Raw genomic sequence first — 21434 nt, 5'->3', positions numbered from 1 at the left:
ATGGCTGTATTTGAGTATACAGGAAGGTAGTCTGTTCATAACACAGCTCCAGCGCAAGGTAGGATGCAAAAGAGAGTATACAGACATTACAGTAGGGGATCACAGGTTGTTCTTTGTTAGTAGGACAGCCCCTTTAATGATTAAGACCACCTTCTTGACTACTAGGCCCCGAACATCCAGGGATTTCAATTAATAAAATATAATGTGAATTATCGCTCACAAATGTATATAGAATATGTTCAGTTCCTCCTGCTTTGGCAAAAACCTTTAAATATTCAAATAGATATGTATATACAATAAATTAATATTTCATGGTCATCTTCCATAAACTTACCTTCTGAATGTTCTTCTCAATGTTGAGGGGAAGGTTAAATAAAAACTTAAATCGCTGGAGAACGTTCAGCGCGTTTCGCGTGGAGTCTGCTTTATCTTTCCTGCCCAGCACTTCTTGAAACAGAGTATCTGCCGTGGTACTTGCACCTGACAACAGAAAGCAGTGTCTTTCATACAGCTGTCCAGATCTCAAACCCAAGGTTGGGAAGAATCAATCTCTTCTTCCCTTCCAAAAACCGATTACGATGCAGTTGGCTTAAGACAAATGAACCATAGCCGGAGATATTTTTATTATTTTCAGGACTGACCATACCTTGAGTGCGTCATGATTGTTAACAATTCACTACTCACAAGTCTTGGTGTAACACACAGTTTCTCCTGAAGGTTACAAAGGTGCTATTGTGATTACCTTATACAGGAGGCCTTTTATATATACAGATATATATAGCTTGTAAATAGCACACATTTCTCTACCCGTGAATTAACCTAATTATTCCTTCACCCCAAAGAAAATAGGAGGAAAAACTGGAAACGTTTTGATCCCTGCCAGCAGAAAGTCTCTACATTATCTGGTCTAGTGACCATACTTTAAGCAAAGAAGAAGAAATTACATCAGTCTCGCTGGGTGGCTTGCGTGCCATATACTCAGCACTGTGGGTGGCCCTGAGCAGTTGAGCGCACTGGCTAAAATAATTGTTTAATACAAGTACAAAGTTAAAACTCTGCAGGAACCTTCAACTCTAAAATAAAAATCCTCACCCAAACAAAGCGAATGTTTCCCTTCACAAGTGTAAATAGCGGTGTGAAAAATAGAGAAAAAAGAAAGGAAAAAGTCAAATCTCAGATAATAAAACTGAAAGCTGGGAGCACGGCACTAATTCAGCACACGACAGCCATGAGTGACCCTGGTGTAAGTTTATCACTGACGAGTTGTATCCTCAGCAATTCAGTAGAGGCCAGAGACAATACCTAGTCTGTCCAATCCCAAATTGTGCAACCCAATGGGACATATACTGTGCAATATATTATATATATGTATACTATGTATGTATATATAGCGGTTATATTGCCAGATCTCCAGATGTTCTCATCTGTTACTACACAGGTCAAGGGAGGTTGTAACTATTCTGCCATTAGAGGTAACATGTTGCAAATAGGTGTTTAAAAACAAAAACATGAGTGTTTAAGATCCATTTATATAAGATCCAGTCGAGAAGGCAAAAAATTGAAAAAATGGATGCGAATTAATATCTAAGTTTTCATTTTTTTAAATGTGATTTTTTTTATTTTGAACAAAGTGCTTGTTCTGGCTTCTATCTATTCTGCAGACTTTTTTTTCTCCAGGATGGATCACATTTTAGGAAACCTAAAACCCATTCTGGGTCCCGTAAATTAAAGTTTTATTTCCATTATTATGCTCCCTCGAAAGGATCATAAAATTGGAAATAAAAAAGGACATGAGAGCACAGTCTTGGATTGGCTCTTGTGGTATAAAGTGTACTGTTTTTTCTCTTTCAGCCCTACTCGCCAGTCTACAAGAACTGCCATCCTGTAGATGCATGGTGACAACAGTCTACATATAGCTGGGAGATATCCAAATACTGGATAATCCGACTAAAGGCTTCATTGTTTTTTCCCTTTTTAAAGTCAAACTCAATCTCATTTTTAGATTCAAAACTATACTATATCACTTAAAGGGAACCTGTCACGTCCTAGCTACTATCTACACTGCCCCCATTGCTTTGTTAGTGAGGCACTGTGCCTCACTAACAAGCTTTTATCATTAAAATCGGTGGTAGTATAATGATTTTACAACATTTTATGTACTTAGATCCTACCTGCTCTTTTTCAGTCATAGGGGTGTGATGATCTCATTCAGTCATGGGCAGCACCACATTCAGTCACTGCTGGCCCTGCCCACGTATTTGAATATTGCTCCCGGCAAGCGCTGATATTATTGGGGCGCATGCGCATTTCTACATGTCCGGCCACTGGTCCGCTCGTGCAGAGTAAGGTTACCAGCTTCACTGCGCACGCACTATGTTCCCGAGCATGCGCAGTGAGGCTGTGTAGTTCGCAGCTTCACTGCGCATGGACTACGACCCTCTGCTCCCCGCACGTGCACAGTGAGGCTGGTAACCACACTGTGCACGCACGGACCAGTGGTCGGACATGTAGAAATGCGCATGCGCCCCAATAATATCAGCGCTTGCGGCACCCCCAGTGACTGCATGCGGCGCCCACCCCTGACTGAATATGAGAATCACACCCCTATGACTGAAAAGGAGCAGGTAGGATCTACAGTTAGCTCCATATATATTTGGACAAAGACAACATTTTTCTAATTTTTGTTCTAGACATTACCACAGTAAATTTTAAACAAAACAATTCAGATGCAATTGAAGTTCAGACTTTCAGCTTTCATTTGAGGGTATCCACATTAAAATTGGATGAAGGGTTTAGGAGTTTCAGCTCCTTAACATGTGCCACCCTGTTTTTAAAGGGACCAAAAGTAATTGGACAGATTAAATAATTGTAAATAAAATGTTCATTTCTAGTACTTGGTTGAAAACCCTTTGTTGGCAATGACTGCCTGAAGTCTTGAACTCATGGACATCACCAGACGCTGTGTTTCCTCCTTTTTGATGCTCTGCCAGGCCTTCACTGCAGTGGTTTTCAGTTGCTGTTTGTTTGTGTGCCTTTCTGTCTGAAGTTTAGTCTTTAACAAGTGAAATGCATGCTCAATTGGGTTGAGATCAGGTGACTGACTTGGCCATTCAAGAATATTCCACTTCTTTGCTTTAATAAACTCCTGGGTTGGTTTGGCTTTATGTTTTGGGTCATTGTCCATCTGTAGTATGAAACGACGACCAATCAGTTTGGCTGCATTTGGCTGGATCTGAGCACACAGTATGGCTCTGAATACATCAGAATTCATTCGGCTGCTTCTGTCCTGTGTCACATCATCAATAAACACTAGTGACCCAGTGCCACTGGCAGCCATGCATGCCCAAGCCATCACACTGCCTCCGCCATGTTTTACAGATGATGTGGTATGCTTTGGATCATGAGCTATACCACGCCTTCGCCATACTTTTCTCTTTCCATCATTCTGGTAGAGGTTGATCTTGGTTTCATCTGTCCAAAGAATGTTCTTCCAGAACTGTGCTGGCTTTTTTAGTTGTTTTTTAGCAAAGTCCAGTCTAGCCTTTATATTCTTGATGCTTATGAGTGGCTTGCACCGTGCAGTGAACCCTCTGTGTTTACTTTCATGCAGTCTTCTCTTTATGGTAGATTTGGATTTTGATACACCTACCTCCTGGAGAATGTTGTTCACTTGGTTGGCTGTTGTGAAGGGGTTTCTCTTTACTATGGAGATTATTCTGCGATCATCCACCACTGTGGTCTTCCGTGGGCGCCCAGGTCTTTTTGCATTGATGAGTTCACCAGTGCTTTCTTTCTTTCTCAGGATGTACCAAATTGTAGATTTTGCCACTCCTAATATTGTAGCAATTTCTCGGATGGGTTTTTTCTGTTTTTGCAGCTTAAGGATGGCTTGTTTCACCTGCATGGAGAGCTCCTTTGACAGCATGTTTACTTCACAGCAAAACCTTCCAAATGCAAGCACCACACCTCAAATCAACTCCAGGCCTTTTATCTGCTTAATTGACGATGACATAACGAAGGGATTGCCCACACCTGTCCATGAAATAGCATTGGAGTCAATTGTCCAATTACTTTTGGTCCCTTTAAAAACAGGGTGGCACAGGTTAAGGAGCTGAAACTCCTAAACCCTTCATCCAATTTTAATGTGGATACCCTCAAATGAAAGCTGAAAGTCTGAACTTCAACTGTATCTGAATTGTTTTGTTTAAAATTCATTGTGGTAATGTCTAGAACCAAAATTAGAAACATGTTGTCTCTGTCCAAATATATATGGACCTAACTGTAAGTACATAAAATGTTCTAAAATCATTATACTATCACCAATTTTTATGAAAAAAGCTCGTTAGTGATGGACATTGCATCACTAACAATGCAATGGGGGCAGTGTACAGAGCAACTAGGACGAGACAGGTTCCCTTTAAAGGGAACCGGTCATGTTGAACCCGCAGACCAATCTGTGGACTACATGGTACAAAGAAGAAGAAGATGAACAGAATGATACACAGGTTTGTGGGAAAAGTATAAATTACATATAATTTATTGAAATCCCTGTTGTTTGTAAACATATGAGTCCAGTGGACGGTCCTACCAGTGACTGACAGCTGACTCTGCATGCACTCATATAGGGAAGAGTGTCAATCACTTAGTAGGACCACCCACTTGACTCATGCATTTCATATTTCAAAGAATACAATACAAGGTTTACTGAAACTTTTCCCCACAAATTGTTTATCAGCACCTCCTGCTCTATTATATCCCGCTGCAGATTAGATACCATTTTCAAGATGACAGGTTCCCTTTAACATTTTTTACTTATTTCTACTCATACAGAACTGTGCACTTCACAGTCCATGGCAAAAACCTAAATTAAAAAAATAACATGCTAATTCTCTGCAGTCACCACTAGAGGGTGAAAAACAGACAGCATAGCCAGAACAATAGACAGAATTTTTAGAAAATAGCAAAAGGCAATGGTACTCACCAGCCAAGGTTTTTTGGCCAAAATATCAACTAATACCTCATATGATATTTTTTGCACTTTTTTTTATCAGCCAGGGCACGGCCAGGCCCAGTAATGGTGACCTTGTGAGTGGGGGCTTCACAACTTTGCGATGCACGGATAGGGTGCTGGGCATCCCGCCTAGTCGAATAGTAGGGGCGTGTAATAGGATGCTGGCTAGGCACAGTGCCGCGAGTGTGTGAATTGCACCCTACTGCAAGTTTCATCTGTGTGCAGTTTTAGTGCTGGGTAGTCGCCCCTCCAGTGAGAGTGAGTGAGGGCGATTGTTCATTAGCATTCTGCACCTGTGTTACCTCCTTCTAAAAAAAGGGGGCCGGCCGTGTCCTGGTGTGCATTTTTTTCTTGAAACCTTGGCTGGTGAGTTCCACCACTAGAGGGTGCTAAAAAGAATACATTATTATACTGTACATTTAAAGAGAATCAGTCAGTAGGATCAACCTTCCTAAGCCGTCTATATGTGCATGTAGGTCATGTAGGTTCTGGCTGTCTCTCTGGCTCTATGTCTCTGTCAGTCTCTATGATGAGGAACACACTTGTGCTTCGGGGCGGCCTGTGGACAGGTCTTTTCTTGCTGATCTGGCCTAGAGCACAGAGATAAGACCCTGCCTACAGTCCCGCCCCGGAGCACGGGCATATCATTAACTCAAAACTGCAAACACTGATTACACAAGAACTACAAGACGGATTTCTTCACCTCAGGTATCATATTAATCAGTGCAACAGCCCCAACATGACGCTGCCTGTAGTTTACTTAGCAAAATCCTGTTGACAGGTTCCCTTTAAAAGCGTTCTGACGCTGCCCAGCGGCCACACTGAAAGCCTGGCTATGGGGAGGATATTAACTTTATTCGCCCCGGCAGCCTCGGGCTTTCAGTTATAGGGATGTGGCTTCAGTCACCACTCAGTGCATCAGTGCTGTGCCAGATGTCAGTCAGTCAGCACTGGGGTGCAGTTACAGCTGCAGTGACTGAAGCCACGCCGGCCACCTCTATGACTGAAAGACTGAGGCTGCTGGGAGGAATAAAGTTAATTTCCTTCTGGCAGACAGGCCTTCAGTGAGGCGGGCGCATGGCTTTAGAAAGATATTAACCTCATCTCTGCAGGTTAATAGCATTTTTCGATATGACAGGTTACCTTTAAAGAGGACCTGTCACCAGGTCAAAGGTGAGCAGTTTATTTATTTATTTTAAATCCGTCATATAGTTTCAGAGATATGGGCCTTTTTATTTAGTGTTAATTTTTATGGTCTTTATCAAGATTCTCTGAGGGAGTGTACAAAAACTATAAAAAGTGGCGCTGCATTAAGAGCCCCATATCTCTACAACAGTATATCATAAAAAACAAAAAGTGGAATAACTTGGGAGTAGCGGGGTGGAAACTAAAGCAAAAAAATGGCTACTTCTGACCTGAGACTATGTGAATACAATGCACCTACACCAATATATTGAAGCAAACTATCAATCAGGAATAGGAATGCATTGAAGGCGATTTATGTAGATCACACAGTAATCTGGATTGGTTGTTATTTTATGAACCTCTTCGCTGGAAAACGAGGTTTAAGAGCCTCTGGACGGAAAAAACATATTCCTATTCACTGACAGCAAGCAGACATTCCAATGAGGATGAGAAACACGGTCTATCAAAGCTGCAGAACCTGTCCTTACACATCAATTCAGCTTTATTTTACATAGAAGCAGAAATTCACTTTAAGTGACATTTTTGTTCCATACACAATGCAGGTGCCATTCTAGCTAGCTACGTCTACTGGGGAACTTTCGAAGTAAGTCATAGACTGAGCCCAGAACTAGAAAAGTCAAACAAACTTAGGAAGTTATTATATCAATATCACAGTGGAAAAAAAAAAAAGGACTCCATCTCTTCTACATACCTTGGCACAAGGGAGCAACACAAAAATAGTGCTGCTTTCATTACATGGGGACTGTAAAGTCAGAGACACTCCATCATCGGATCTTACAGTTTTCGCATAATGAGTTTGACTCACTGCTTTTTAAGTGAATTTCTATGTGGAAGAAAGATGCTTGCAGGAGAGGAATGAAAGGAAGCAGTTTAGCTGCGGAGAGATGTTTTCTAGGGAACAGAACACTTACTTTTCAGAACTTTCTCCAATTTTTGCGTCATTGACCCTTCCACTTTTTCCGTGCCATCCGCCTCCAGTTTTTGATGGATTGCTGGAAAATAGATGATCATTAGAGGGAGTTTGCCAGATAACAAGGCTCCTGCTACAACTGCACACACAGTAAGTAACACATCAAATGCAATCTGCAAAAAGAAGGAAGATTTCAGGGCTCTCTTACTTAATGAGCAACATGAGTTACTATACAGATGTGTCTTTCCTTAACTTGTCCTTAAAGGAGTATTCCCATTTCCAAGATCCTATTCCAACACGTAGAAGTTGTAAATATACCTCCTACTAGAAATGTAGTATAGTTCTCCTGATAAGCTTTGTCGTTTTCTCCATGCGTGGCATTGCAGTAGCTTTGGTATCCATGGTTACAACCACTCATATAGTGACAGTTATTTGGTTGGTTAGTTGCTAGTGGTTGTAACCATGGATACCTAAGCTATTGCAATGACCTACATTGAGAAAGCAACATAGCATATCAGAAGAACTACACTGTGTGCAGAATTATTAGGCAAATGAGTATTTTGATCACATGATACTTTTTATACATGTTGTCCTACTCCAAGCTGCATAGACTTGAGAGCCAACTACCAATTAAGTAAATCTGGTGATGTGCATCTCTGTAATGACGAGGGGTGTTGACTAATGACTAGTGTTGAGCGATACCTTCCGATATCAGGAAATATCGTATCGGATTGGATCGGGCCGATACCCAAAAAGTATCGGATATCGCCGATTCCGATACCGGAAACCAATGCAAGTCAATGGGACACAAATATCGGAATGAAAATAAACCCTTTCTTTCCTTGTAGGTTAATTCTACATGAAGTAAAACAACTAAGAATAATGTAGAATGACATGAAAAGCCGGCAATTCATCAGCGGCATTCACCGGTACCCGACAATTTACAACAGAAAGAATAGAGCTTCACACATAGATTAGGTAGATAGAACCATGTCAGTCACATATATATGAAGTACAGTGACAGTGTTGATTACTGTACTTGTCATTTAGTGTAAAGGATTTATTAAAAAAAATAATAGTGTTTTCATGCACCGTCTCTTTAAAAAAGCCGGCCGGCAATTCAGCAGCGGTACCCGACAATTTGGAATAGAAAGAATAGAGAATCACACATAGATTAGATAGATAGAAACATGTCAGTCACATATATATGAAGTACAGTGACAGTGTTGCTTACTGTACTTGTCATTTAGTGTTAAAATAAAGGATTTATTTAAAAAAAAATTGGCGTGGGGTTCCCCTTAATTTTAGGCTCTAGCGGAGGTTAAGCAGACAGCTGGGGCAGATGTTTGAAGCCTGGGAAGGGGGTAATACCCACGGAGCTTCCCAGGCAACTAATATCAGCCCCCAGCTGAATACATAGCCTTTACTAGCTATTAAAATGGGGGAACCCCCCAAAAAAAAATAACGTGGGGTCCCCCCTAATTTAATAGCTAGCAAAGGCTAGGCAGACAGCTGGGGGCTGATTTTAATAGCCCAGGAAGGGTGCCATGAATATTGGCCCCCTCCCAGGCTAGAAACACCAGCCGTCAGCCGCCCCAGAAATGGCGCATCCATAGGATGCGTCAATTCTGGCACTTAGCCTCGCTCTTCCCACTGCCCTGTAGCGGTGGCAGTGGGGTAATAGGGCTGGGGTTGATGTCAGCTTATAATGCCAGCTGACATCAAGCCCAGGTTAGTAATGGAGAGGCGTCTATAAGACACCCCCATTACTAACCCCATAGTCAAAGTTAAAGAAAAACACAAACACCCAGAATAAAGTCCTTTAATTGAAATAAACACACAATTCTTTATTGTTCTAAATTAAACCATACTTACCATCACGCCCATTCCAGCTGAAGCCAACGATCTCCTGCAATAAAAGAAAAATAATAAAGCAACATCATCCTTACCTTTCCATGGCTCCCACGACAGCTTCAGCTCTGCTACATCGAGATGACAGGCTGGACCGCAGCAGAACGCTGCCATTCAGCCTGTCATCCCGGAGACACTGAGAAGCGCAGGCATACTTCCACTCCTCAGTGTCTGGCTGTGACAGCATAAAGATGAGCCGAGGTCATGTCCAATGAACTCAGCTCACCTCATGCACGTCACTGACAGCGTGGGAAAATTCTCCTGCACTCAGTGCTTCAGCGTGAGAATTCTCCCACGCTGTCAGTGACATACATGAGGTGAGGTCATGTCCAATGAACTCAGCTCACCTCATGCACGTCACTGACAGCGTGGGAAAATTCTCACGCTGAAGTGCTGAGTGCAGGAGAATTTTCCCACGCTGTCAGTGACGTGCATGAGGTGAGCTGAGTTCATTGGACATGACCTCGGCTCATCTTTATGCTGTCACTGCCAGACACTGAGGAGTGGAAGTATGCCTGCGCTTCTCAGTGGGATGACAGGCTGAATGGCAGCGTTCTGCTGCGGTCCAGCCTGTCATCTCGATGTAGCAGAGCTGAAGCTGTCGTGGGAGCCATGGAAAGGTAAGGATGATGTTGCTTTATTATTTTACTTTTATTGCAGGAGATCGTTGGCTTCAGCTGGAATGGGCGTGACGGTAAGTATGGTTTAATTTAGAACAATAAAGAATTGTGTCTTTATTTCAATTAAAGGACTTTATTCTGGGTGTTGTGTTTTTTTAAATACTTTACTAGAAATTCTTGGTGGTCATGTCTAATATTGGCGTGACCCCATGAATTTCGGGCTTAGGGCCAGCTAATAATGCCAAGCTGGCCTTAACCCCTTTATTACCCAGTGAGCCACCGCACCAGGGCCCTGGATGAGTTGGGTACAGCGCCAGAAGATGGCGCTTCTATGAACGCGCCATTTTCTGGGGCGGCTGCGGACTGCAATTTGCAGCGGGGGTGGCCCAGAAAGCTTGGGTCTCCCTGCGCTGCGGATTCCAGCCCCCAGCTGCCTAGTTGTACCTGGCTGGGAACAAAAATAGGGCGAAGCCCCACGCATTTTTTTTTTTAATTATTTCATGAAATTCATGGAATAATTAAGAAAAAAAGGGCTTCCCTATATTGTTGTGTCCGGCCAGGTACAAATAGGCAGCTGGTGGTTGGGGGCAGCCTGTTCCTGCCTGCTGTACCTGACTGGACACAAATATAGGGCGAAGCCCCACATCAATTTTTTTTAAAATAAATCCTTTATTTTAACACTAAATGACATTTGAGGAGTTAATAAAGATGCAGTCCCTAAATTATTATTTATTTTTTAATTAATTTTTCCCAAAACTTTTGACGTGGGCTTCGCCATATTTTTGTATGCCAGCCAGGTACAGCATCCAGCTTCTATGAACGCGCCATTTTCCGGGGTGGCTGCGGACTGCAATTTTCAGCGAGGGGCAGAAAGCTTGGGCCTCCCTGCGCTGCAGATTCCATCCCCCAGCTGCCTAGTTGTACCTGGCTGGACACAAAAATAGGGAGAAGCTCCACGTTTTTTTTTTTTTAATTATTTCATGAAATTCATGGAATAATTAAGAAAAAAAGGGCTTCCCTATATTGTTGTGTCCAACCAGGTACAAATAGGCAGCTGGTGGTTGGGGGCAGCCCGTTCCTGCCTGCTGTACCTGGCTGGACACAAATATAGTGCGAAGCCCCACGTCAATTTTTTTTTAAATCATTTCAGGAAATTCATGAAATAATTAAAAAAAATTGATGTGGGGCTTCGCCCTATATTTGTGTCCAGCCAGGTACAGCAGGCAGGAACGGGCTGCCCCCAACCACCAGCTGCCTATTTGTACCTAGCCGGACACAACAATATAGGGAAGCCCTTTTTTTCTTAATTATTCCATGAATTTCATGAATTTAAAAAAAAAATACGTGGAGCTTTGCCTATTTTTGTGTCCAGCCAGGTACAACTAGGCAGCTGGGGGCTGGAATCTGCAGCGCAGGGAGGCCCAAGCTTTCTGGGCCCCACCCGCTGCAAATTGCAGTCCGCAGCCGCCCCGGAAAATGGCGCGTTCATAGAAGCGCCATCTTCTGGCGCTGTACCCAACTCATCCAGGGCCCTGGTGCGGTGGCTCACTGGGTAATAAAGGGGTTAAGGCCAGCTTGGCATTATCAGCTGGCCCTAAGCCCGAAATTCATGGGGTCACGCCAATATTAGACATGACCACCATGAATTTCTAGTAAAGTATTTAAAAAAAACACAAACACCCAGAAAAAAGTCCTTTAATTGAAATAAACACACAATTCTTTATTGTTCTAAATTAAACCATACTTACAGTCACGCCCATTCCAGCTGAAGCCAACGATCTCCTGAAATAAAAGTAAAATAATAAAGCAACATCATCCTTACCTTTCCATGGCTCCCACGACGGCTCCAGCTCTGCTACATCGAGATGACAGGCTGGACCGCAGCAGAACGCTGCCATCCAGCCTGTCATCCCGCGGACACTGAGAAGCGCAGGCATGCTTCCACTCCTCAGTGTCTGGCTGTGACGGCATCCAGATGAGCCGAGGTCATGTCCAATGAACTCAGCTCACCTCATGCACGTCACTGACAGCGTGGGAAAATTCTCACGCTGAAGCGCTGAGTGCAGGAGAATTTTCCCACGCTGTCAGTGACGTGCATGAGGTGAGCTGAGTTCATTGGACATGACCTCACCTCATGTATGTCACTGACAGCGTGGGAGAAGTCTCACGCTGAAGCGCTGAGTGCAGGAGAATTTTCCCACGCTGTCAGTGACGTGCATGAGGTGAGCTGAGTTCATTGGACATGACCTCGGCTCATCTGGATGCCGTCACAGCCAGACACTGAGGAGTGGAAGTATGCCTGCGCTTCTCAGTGTCTGCGGGATGACAGGCTGGATGGCAGCGTTCTGCTGCGGTCCAGCCTGTCATCTCGATGTAGCAGAGCTGAAGCTGTCGTGGGAACCATGGAAAGGTAAGGATGAGGTTGCTTTATTATTTTTCTTTTATTGCAGGAGATCGTTGGCTTCAGCTGGAATGGGCGTGACTGTAAGTATGGTTTAATTTAGAACAATAAAGAATTGTGTCTTTATTTCAATTAAAGGACTTTATTCTGGGTGTTGTGTTTTTTTTAAATACTTTACTAGAAATTCATGGCGGTCATGTCTAATATTGGCGTGACCCCATGAATTTCGGGCTTAGGGCCAGCTGATAATGCCAAGCTGGCCTTAACCCCTTTATTACCCAGTGAGCCACCGCACCAGGGCCCTGGATGAGTTGGGTACAGCGCCAGAAGATGGCGCTTCTATGAACGCGCCATTTTCCGGGGCGGCTGCGGACTGCAATTTGCAGCGGGTGGGGCCCAGAAAGCTTGGGCCTCCCTGCGCTGCAGATTCCATCCCCCAGCTGCCTAGTTGTACCTGGCTGGACACAAAAATTGGGCGAAGCCCCACGTATTTTTTTTTTTAATTATTTCATGAAATTCATGGAATAATTAAGAAAAAAAGGGCTTCCCTATATTGTTGTTTCCGGCTAGGTACAAATAGGCAGCTGGTGGTTGGGGGCAGCCCGTTCCTGCCTGCTGTACCTGACTGGACACAAATATAGGGCGAAGCCCCACATAATTTTTTTTTTAATTATTTCATGAATTTCCTGAAATAATTAAAAAAAAATTGACGTGGGGCTTTGCACTATATTTGTGTCCAGCCAGGTACAGCAGGCAGGAATGGGCTGCCCCCAACCACCAGCTGCCTATTTGTACCTGGTTGGACACAACAATATAGGGAAGCCCTTTTTTTCTTAATTATTCCATGAATTTCATGAAATAATTAAAAAAAAAAAAAACGTGGAGCTTCTCCCTATTTTTGTGTCCAGCCAGGTACAACTAGGCAGCTGGGGGATGGAATCTGCAGCGCAGGGAGGCCCAAGCTTTCTGCCCCCCCGCTGAAAATTGCAGTCCGCAGCCGCCCCGGAAAATGGCGCGTTCATAGAAGCTGGATGCTGTACCTGGCTGGCATACAAAAATATGGCGAAGCCCACGTCAAAAGTTTTGGGAAAAATTAATTAAAAAATAAATAATAATTTAGGGACTGCATCTTTATTAACTCCTCAAATGTCATTTAGTGTTAAAATAAAGGATTTATTTAAAAAAAAAAGGCGTGGGATCCCCCATAATTTTAGTCTCTAGCGGAGGTTAAGCAGACGGCTGGGGCAGATGTTTGAAGCCTGGGAAGGGGGTAAAACCCACGGAGCTTCCCAGGCTACTAATATCAGCCCCCAGCTGAATACCTAGCCTTTACTAGCTATTAAAATGGGGGACCCCCCCCAAAAAAATGACGTGGGGTCCCCCCTATTTTAATAGCTAGCAAAGGCTAGGCAGACAGCTGGGGGCTGATATTAATAGCCCAGGAAGGGTGCCATGAATATTGGCCCCCTCCCAGGCTAGAAACACCAGCCGTCAGCCGCCCCAGAAATGGCGCATCCATAGGATGCGCCAATTCTGGCACTTAGCCTCGCTCTTCCACGCTGCCCTGGTGCGGTGGCAGTGGGGTAATAGGGCTGGGGTTCATGTCAGCGCCAGCTGCCATGAAGCCCAGGTTAGTAATGATGGGCGTCTATAAGACACCCCCATTACTAACCTACAAAGTGTTAAAAATAAAAAACACACACTACACCCAGAAAAAAATAATTTATTTGAAATAAAACACACCATTTTATTTAATTCTTAGTTTACTAAAAATAATAGTTACCTGTCCACGTTCCTGCGCTGATCTCCCATGCACAGCTGTCACATCTGGAGATGGTGACAGCTGTGCATGGCTGCTGTAAGCTCACGCTGCCGGGAACACGTCCGCTCCCGGCAGCGGGAGCCACTGACTGAGGTCACCGGAGTGCATTCAGGCAGCGCAGCTCCGGAGACCTCCTTTACCGCACTGCTGTACCGTGGGAATTTCTCACGATACAGCAGGGCCGTAAAGCAGCTAACCGGAGCAGCGCAGCCTGAACTCCGGTGAACCCTTACGGCCCCGTCATTCTAGCGGCGGCAGCGGTTCAGAGCGGTCACATTCTATGTTGCTGCTCTGAACTGGAGATCTTCGTGGGACACTCGTGGACTGCTACGGAGGGGTAAGGATAAGGTTGTGGTTTATTATTTTATATTTTATTACAGGAGATCGATGGCTTCGGGGAATTAGGTGTCTAGGTGAGTATAGGTGTAGTTTTTTATTTTTTACTTTATTTTAGGTGGCGATCGGCGGGGACAGGTAATGTATGAACTAATTTCTTTTAGGTAACCACTGGCCACCAATGACATGTATCTAATATTTATTGGGGACACAGTAGGGCAATTTAAATAGCAGGATCAGGCTGATGGGAACTACTGCTCCCATCGAGCTGATCCTGCTGGCACGAGTGGACGGGGGACAGACATAGGCCGATGGGAGTAGTAGTGTCACATCGGCCTATGTCTGCCTGCACGCACAGACACCGCGCACACCCGCACAAACATCGCACAGACACCGCGCACACACACCCCGCACACACACCCCAGCACACACACCCCCGCACACACACCCCCGCACACACACCCCGCACACACACCCCGCACACACACCCCGCACACACACACCCGCACACACACACCCGCACACACACACCCGCACACACACCCCGCACAAACATCGCACACACACCCCGTACACACCCCCGCACACACACCCCCGCACACACACCCCGCACACACACCCCGCACAAACATCGCACACACACCCCGCGCACACACCCCGCGCACACACCCCGCGCACACACCCCGCGCACACACACCCCGCACGCACACCCCGCACGCACACCCACCCCGCACAAACATCGCACACACACCCCGCACACACACCCCGCACACACACCCCGCACACACACCCCGCACAAACATCGCACACACACCCCGCACACACACCCCGCACACACACCCCGCACACACACTCCGCACACACACTCCGCACACACACTCCGCACACAAACATCGCACACACACCCTGCACACACACCCCGCACACACACCCCGCACAAACATCGCACACACACCCCGTACACAAACATCGCACACACACCCCGTACACAAACATCGCACACACACCCTGTACACACACCCCGCACACACACCCCGCACAAACATCGCACACACACCCCGCACAAACATCGCACACACACCCCGTACACACCCCGCACACACACCCCGCACACACACCCCGCGCACACACCCCGCACACACACATCGCACGCACACCCCGCACGCACACCCCGCACACACACCCCGCACACACACCCCGCACACAAACATCGCACACAAACATCGCACACACACCCCGCACAAACATCGCACACACACCCCGCACACACACCCCGCACACACATCGCACACACACCCCGCACACACACCCGCACACAAACATCGCACACAAACATCGCACACCCACCCCGCACACACACCCCGCACACACACCCCGCACACACACCCCGCACAAACATCGCACACACACCCCGCACACACACCCCGCACACACACTAATCATGACGGGTCTGGGAGGTGTGGCTGACCTGTGCGGCCGTGGGAAAGTTCATATGAGTTCATGCAGTCAAGCATGAACTCACATGAACCCTCTGAGGGCAACGCCGCGACTTCAAATGAACAGCTGATCGGCATCACCTGATACCTCAGCTGTTCATTTGAAATAACCGGCGGGAAAGAGCAGCACAGAACGGGAAAGCCGGCGGTGAAGTCTTTTCACTGCCGGCTTCCCCGCCCGGGTCCTTCGCTCCTTGGTGCTGCGCTCCCCGCCCGGTCCTAATTTACGATTGGGATTGGAGGTGGCGAGGGGAGCGGAGGATCGGGGTGGGAGGCTGCGGGGAAGCAGTATGGGGCTGTGTGATTGTTTAAAAGCCGGCGGCTTTTTACCGCGCGCCGGCTTTTAAACAATCAGGAGAATTCTCCCCCGCTGGCATGGCATTCTGATGACAGGCTGGATCTCAGCTGAGCGCTGCCATCCAGCTTGTCATCCTTCACAGACATTGCAGAGCGCAGGCATTATGGGAACTTCCGATTCCGGTATTCGATATTGGAAAAGTATCGGAATTAAGTATCGGAATTCCGATACCGCGAATATCGGCCGATACCCGATATTACAGTATCGGAATGCTCAACACTACTAATGACATCAACACTCTATATAAGGTGTGCTTAATTATTAGGCAACTTCCTTTCCTTTGCCAAAATGGGTCAGAAGAGAGATTTGACGGGCTCTGAAAAGTCCAAAATTGTGAGATGTCTTGCAGAGGGATGCAGCAGTCTTGAAATTTCCAAACTTTTGAAGCGTGATCACCGAACAATCAAGTGTTTCATGGCAAATAGCCAACAGGGTCGCAAGAAACGTGTTGGCCAAAAAAGGCACAAAATAACTGCCCATGAATTGAGGAAAATCAAGCGTGAAGCTGCCAAGATGCCATTCGCCACCAGTTTTGCCATATTTCAGAGCTGCAACGTTACTGGAGTATCAAAAAGCACAAGGTGTGCGATACTCAGGGACATGGCCAAAGTAAGGAAGGCTGAAAAACGACCACCTTTGAACAAGAAACATAAGATAAAACGTCAAGAATGGGCCAAGAAATATCTTAAGACTGATTTTTCAAAGGTTTTATGGGCTGATGAAATGAGAGTGACTCTTGATGGGCCAGAGGCTGGATCAGTAAAGGGCAGAGAGCTCCACTCCGACTCAGACGCCAGCAAGGTGGAGGTGGGGTACTGGTATGGGCTGGTATCATCAAAGATGAACTTGTGGGACCTTTTCGGGTTGAGGATGGAGTGAAGCTCAACTCCCAGACCTACTGCCAGTTTCTGGAAGACAATTTCTTCAAGCAGTGGTACAGGAAGAAGTCGGTATCGTTCAAGAAAAACATGATTTTCATGCAGGACAATGCTCCATCACATGCATCCAACTACTCCACAGCGTGGCTGGCCAGTGAAGGTGTAAAAGAAGAAAAAATAATGACATGGCCCCCTTGTTCACCTGATCTGAACCCCATAGAGAACCTGTGGTCCATCATAAAATGTGAGATCTACAGGGAGGGAAAACAGTACACCTCTCGGAACAGTGTCTGGGAGGCTGTGGTGGCTGCTGCACGCAATGTTGATTGAAAACAGATCAAGCAACTGACAGAATCTATGGATGGAAGGCTGTTGAGTGTCATCATAAAGAAAGGTGGCTATATTGATCACTAATTTTTTTGTTTTTGCTTTTGCTTGTCAGAAATGTTTATTTCTAAATTTTGTGCACTGATATTGGTTTACCTGGTGAAAATAAACAAGTGAGATGGGATTATATTTGGTTTTTATTAAGTTGCCTAATAATTCTGCACAGTAACAGTTACCTGCACAAACAGATATTCTCCTAAGATAGCCAAATCTAAAAAAAGCCCACTCCAACTTCCAAAAATATTAAGCTTGGATATTTATGAGTCTTTTGGGTTGATTGAGAACATAGTTGTTGATCAATAATAAAAATAATCCTCTAAAATACAAGTTGCCTAATAATTCTGCACACAGTGTATACTATATTTCTAATTGGAGGTATTTGCTAATTTTACTATTATTACATCTACTACATGGAGATGAGAATCCTCTTTAAACCTGACATATTCCAAGATATACGGCATCTGATATCAAACAAGAAAAAATATATATATACGCCCTCAACGAATGCCATCGGTTGGGCCATCACTGATATTTTTACTGAATGAAGTGACATTGTATTGAATTGGTATCATCATGAATTATCACAAACACAAATTCAAGAAAAATTCATGGATTACACATTTTGTACAGATTAAAAAGAGCTACACATAATTAAAAAAAAGTTTCTTTTTAGTTTCAGAAAGCCCTTGTCTCCAGGTGCAGTACATATATACATGCATATATACGTTACATATACATGTGTATATACAGTACAGACCAAAAGTTTGGACACACCTTCTCATTTAAAGATTTTTCAGTATTTTCATGACTATGAAAATTGTACATTCACACTGAAGGCATCACAACTATGAATTAACACATGCGGAATTATATACTTAACAAAAAAGTGTGAAACAACTGAAAATATTTCTTATATTCTAGGTTCTTCAAAGTAGCCACCTTTTGCTTTGATGACTGCTTTGCACACTCTTGGCATTCTCTTGATGAGCTTCAAGAGGTAGTCACCGGAAATGGTTTTCACTTCACAGGTGTGCCCTGTCAGGTTTAATAAGTGGGATTTCTTGCCTTATAAATGGGGTTGGGACCATCAGTTGTGTTGTGCAGAAGTCTGGTGGATACACAGCTGATAGTCCTACTGAATAGATTGTTAGAATTTGTATTATGGCAATAAAAAAGCAGCTAAGTAAAGAAAAACGAGTGGCCATCATTACTTTAAGAAATGAAGGTCAGTCAGTCCGAAAAATTGGGAAAACTTTGAAAGTGTCCCCAAGTGCAGTTGCAAAAACCATCAAGCACTATAAAGAAACTGGCTCACATGAGGACCGCCCCAGGAAAGGAAGACCAAGAGTCACCTCTGCTTCTGAGGATAAGTTTATCCAACTCACCAGCCTCAGAAATCGCAGGTTAACAGCAGCTCAGATTAGAGACCAGGTCAATGCCACACAGAGTTCTAGCAGCAGACACATCTCTTCAACAACTGTTAAGAGGAGACTTTGTGCAGCAGGCCTTCATGGTAAAATAGCTGCTAGGAAACCACAACTAAGGACAGGCAACAAGCAGAAGAGACTTGTTTGGGCTAAAGAACACAAAGAATGGACATTAGACCAGTGGAAATCTGTGCTTTGGTCTGATGAGTCCAAATTTGAGATCTTTGGTTCCAACCACCGTGTCTTTGTGCGACGCAGAAAAGGTGAACGGATGGACTCTACATGCCTGGTTCCCACCGTGAAGCATGGAGGAGGAGGTGTGATGGTGTGGGGGTGCTTTGCTGGTGACACTGTTGAGGATTTATTCAAAATTGAAGGCATACTGAACCAGCATGGCTACCACAGCATCTTGCAGCGGCATGCTATTCCATCCGGTTTGCGTTTAGTTGGACCATCATTTATTTTTCAACAGGACAATGACTCCAAACACGCCTCCAGGCTGTGTAAGGGCTATTTGACCAAGAAGGAGAGTAAATGGGGTGCTACGCCAGATGACCTGGCCTCCACAGTCACCAGACCTGAATCCAATCGAGATGGTTTGGGGTGAGCTGGACCGCAGAGTGAAGGCAAAAGGGCCAACAAGTGCTAAGCATCTCTGGGAACTCTTTCAAGATTGTTGGAAGACCATTTCCGGTGACTACCGCTTGAAGCTCATCAAAAGAATGCCAAGAGTGTGCAAAGCAGTCATCAAAGCAAAAGGTGGCTACTTTGAAGAACCTAGAATATAAGACATATTTTCAGTTGTTTCACACTTTTTTGTTAAGTATATAATTCCACATGTGTTAATTCATAGTTTTGATGTCTTCAATGTGAATGTACAATTTTCATAGTCATGAAAATACAGAAAAATCTTTAAATGAGAAGGTGTGTCCAAACTTTTGGTCTGTACTATATATATATATATAAACTGTCCTTGACTCACCCTCACCAGGTCCAGCATTACTGGGTCTACACCACTGCTCCCAGTGTTGGTTATTGTGTGCAACGCTGACGTCATGTCGACAGTGCTGCAACCAATAATTGAGCTCAGCGGCTCTGCCAGAGTAGACAGCACGAGTTGCTGAGTTCACGGATTGCAATAGCAATGGCAGAGACTTGGTGCTGGACCCGAAGAGGGTGAGAAAAGCACTGTTTGGTTTGTTTTCATTTTTTTATAAAACAAACTGCACCTAGGGACAGTTTTGGACTACTACAACAAAAAGTTAAAATCAGCTCATATGGTTGAAGGGGTTTTCCAAAAATCAATACATATCACCTATCTATAGAACAGATGAGAAGTGTATGTTTAGAGGGGATCCAACCATCATTCCTGAGAAAAGGGGTCTCATGTCTTCCCCCTTTGAAGACAGCAGGGCGCATTTGTTTGAATTATGTCAAGTTTTTAAAGTATATGAAGAACAAGCTACTGTAATAAAGTAGCTAGTATACAAGAGCACCAGTGCTCAGGTCAGGTGACAGATCCTCAGTGCCCCTCCAGCTGCTGAGGTCTCACTCTGCTCAGTACAATCTGCAGTTGTCAGTCGGACTGGGAGGAAGGAGACTGAATACACTTGGACTTATCAACTCTCATTTTTCAACTGGACTCATAAAATGCTCAATTTAATATCAGGAGTTTGCAGCCATTCTGACACGCATTTCCAAAGTAAGTACACCAGTCTTGTCAAATCTAAGATCTATTGAAAAAGCAGTATAATAAAACAAGCATTGCTATGCCACCCATCTATATGATTTATTTGGGTGGCATGTCTCTAGAACATATATTTTCACTGGGTTACATCAAACTATGGAGTGCAAAAAGAAAATCCATAAGTAAAAATACTTCCTAAAGCATCACATCTACCCCAAAGCACACTGAGCTGTCTCATTTACCTTCACATGCATCAATAAAACTCAATGAGGGATGACCTGTAAACATGACAGTGCTGCATGCTCGAGCGCTCTGCACGGTTATGATTTATGGGTTATACGAATGATCAATGGAACATTGCAAATCACATAGTATAGAGAACTCACTACAGCAGAAGGGTACTGACGATCCCCCCCATACTACATGCTCATTCTCAGGGCAGCATTGCCCTAAGGACTCATAGGAGACTCAAGGTGAACCGCTACCTTCTGAGAAACAGAAAAAAATCATTTTAACAACTCCATTCCTCGGGAACACAGAGGACACAGAGGACGGATTTACTAACCATATCAGCCTTTACTAGAAAAATCAATACTTGTGAGGGTACATCATAGATGCCATACTGGTTCCAAACGTCAGACATTTCAAAACTACGGTATATTAACTAGGGGTTGACGAGCTGCCAAATTTATTAAAAAAAAAAAATTAAAAAAACCTCTGTGAATACTGTTTTATAACAAACCTGACATATTCACCTTACCAACTCCCCACTGTTTCCATGTCAAGGCGTTGCCATTCCCCATCCCACTGACATCTGTTTTCCAGATCCATCAATGCTATGTCGACATAGTGTGTGACTGCTGCAGCCAATCACTGTCAACACCGCTGAGACCACCCTCTTCTGCCAGTGATTGGCTGCAGTAACACATTTTGTGTCGACAAGTTGTCGCTAGAGATCAGAGACGTCTGATGATCAGAAGTGCT

The 21434-nt window shown here is 44.6% G+C and overlaps 1 protein-coding gene across 1 annotated transcript in view; it reads right to left on the bottom strand.

Annotated features, from left to right (window-relative positions):
* Positions 1–21434, bottom strand: part of EXOC2 (exocyst complex component 2) — a 227716-nt gene that overhangs the window by 123574 nt on the left and 82708 nt on the right. Inside the window, exons 6-7 of the mRNA XM_073678693.1 lie at positions 7129–7209; positions 335–480 (exon numbers count right to left, since the gene is read on the bottom strand). Coding sequence (XP_073534794.1) covers positions 335–480; positions 7129–7209 — 227 coding nt within the window. The remainder of the gene's footprint in view (positions 1–334; positions 481–7128; positions 7210–21434) is intronic.

This window comes from Phyllobates terribilis, unplaced genomic scaffold, assembly GCF_046119375.1.
Source record: "Phyllobates terribilis strain yellow unplaced genomic scaffold, ASM4611937v1 Scaffold_4__5_contigs__length_816908805, whole genome shotgun sequence".
NCBI lineage: Eukaryota > Metazoa > Chordata > Amphibia > Anura > Dendrobatidae > Phyllobates > Phyllobates terribilis.
Note: the sequence above shows the minus strand (reverse complement) of the source record. Positions and strands in the feature narration are given on the sequence as shown.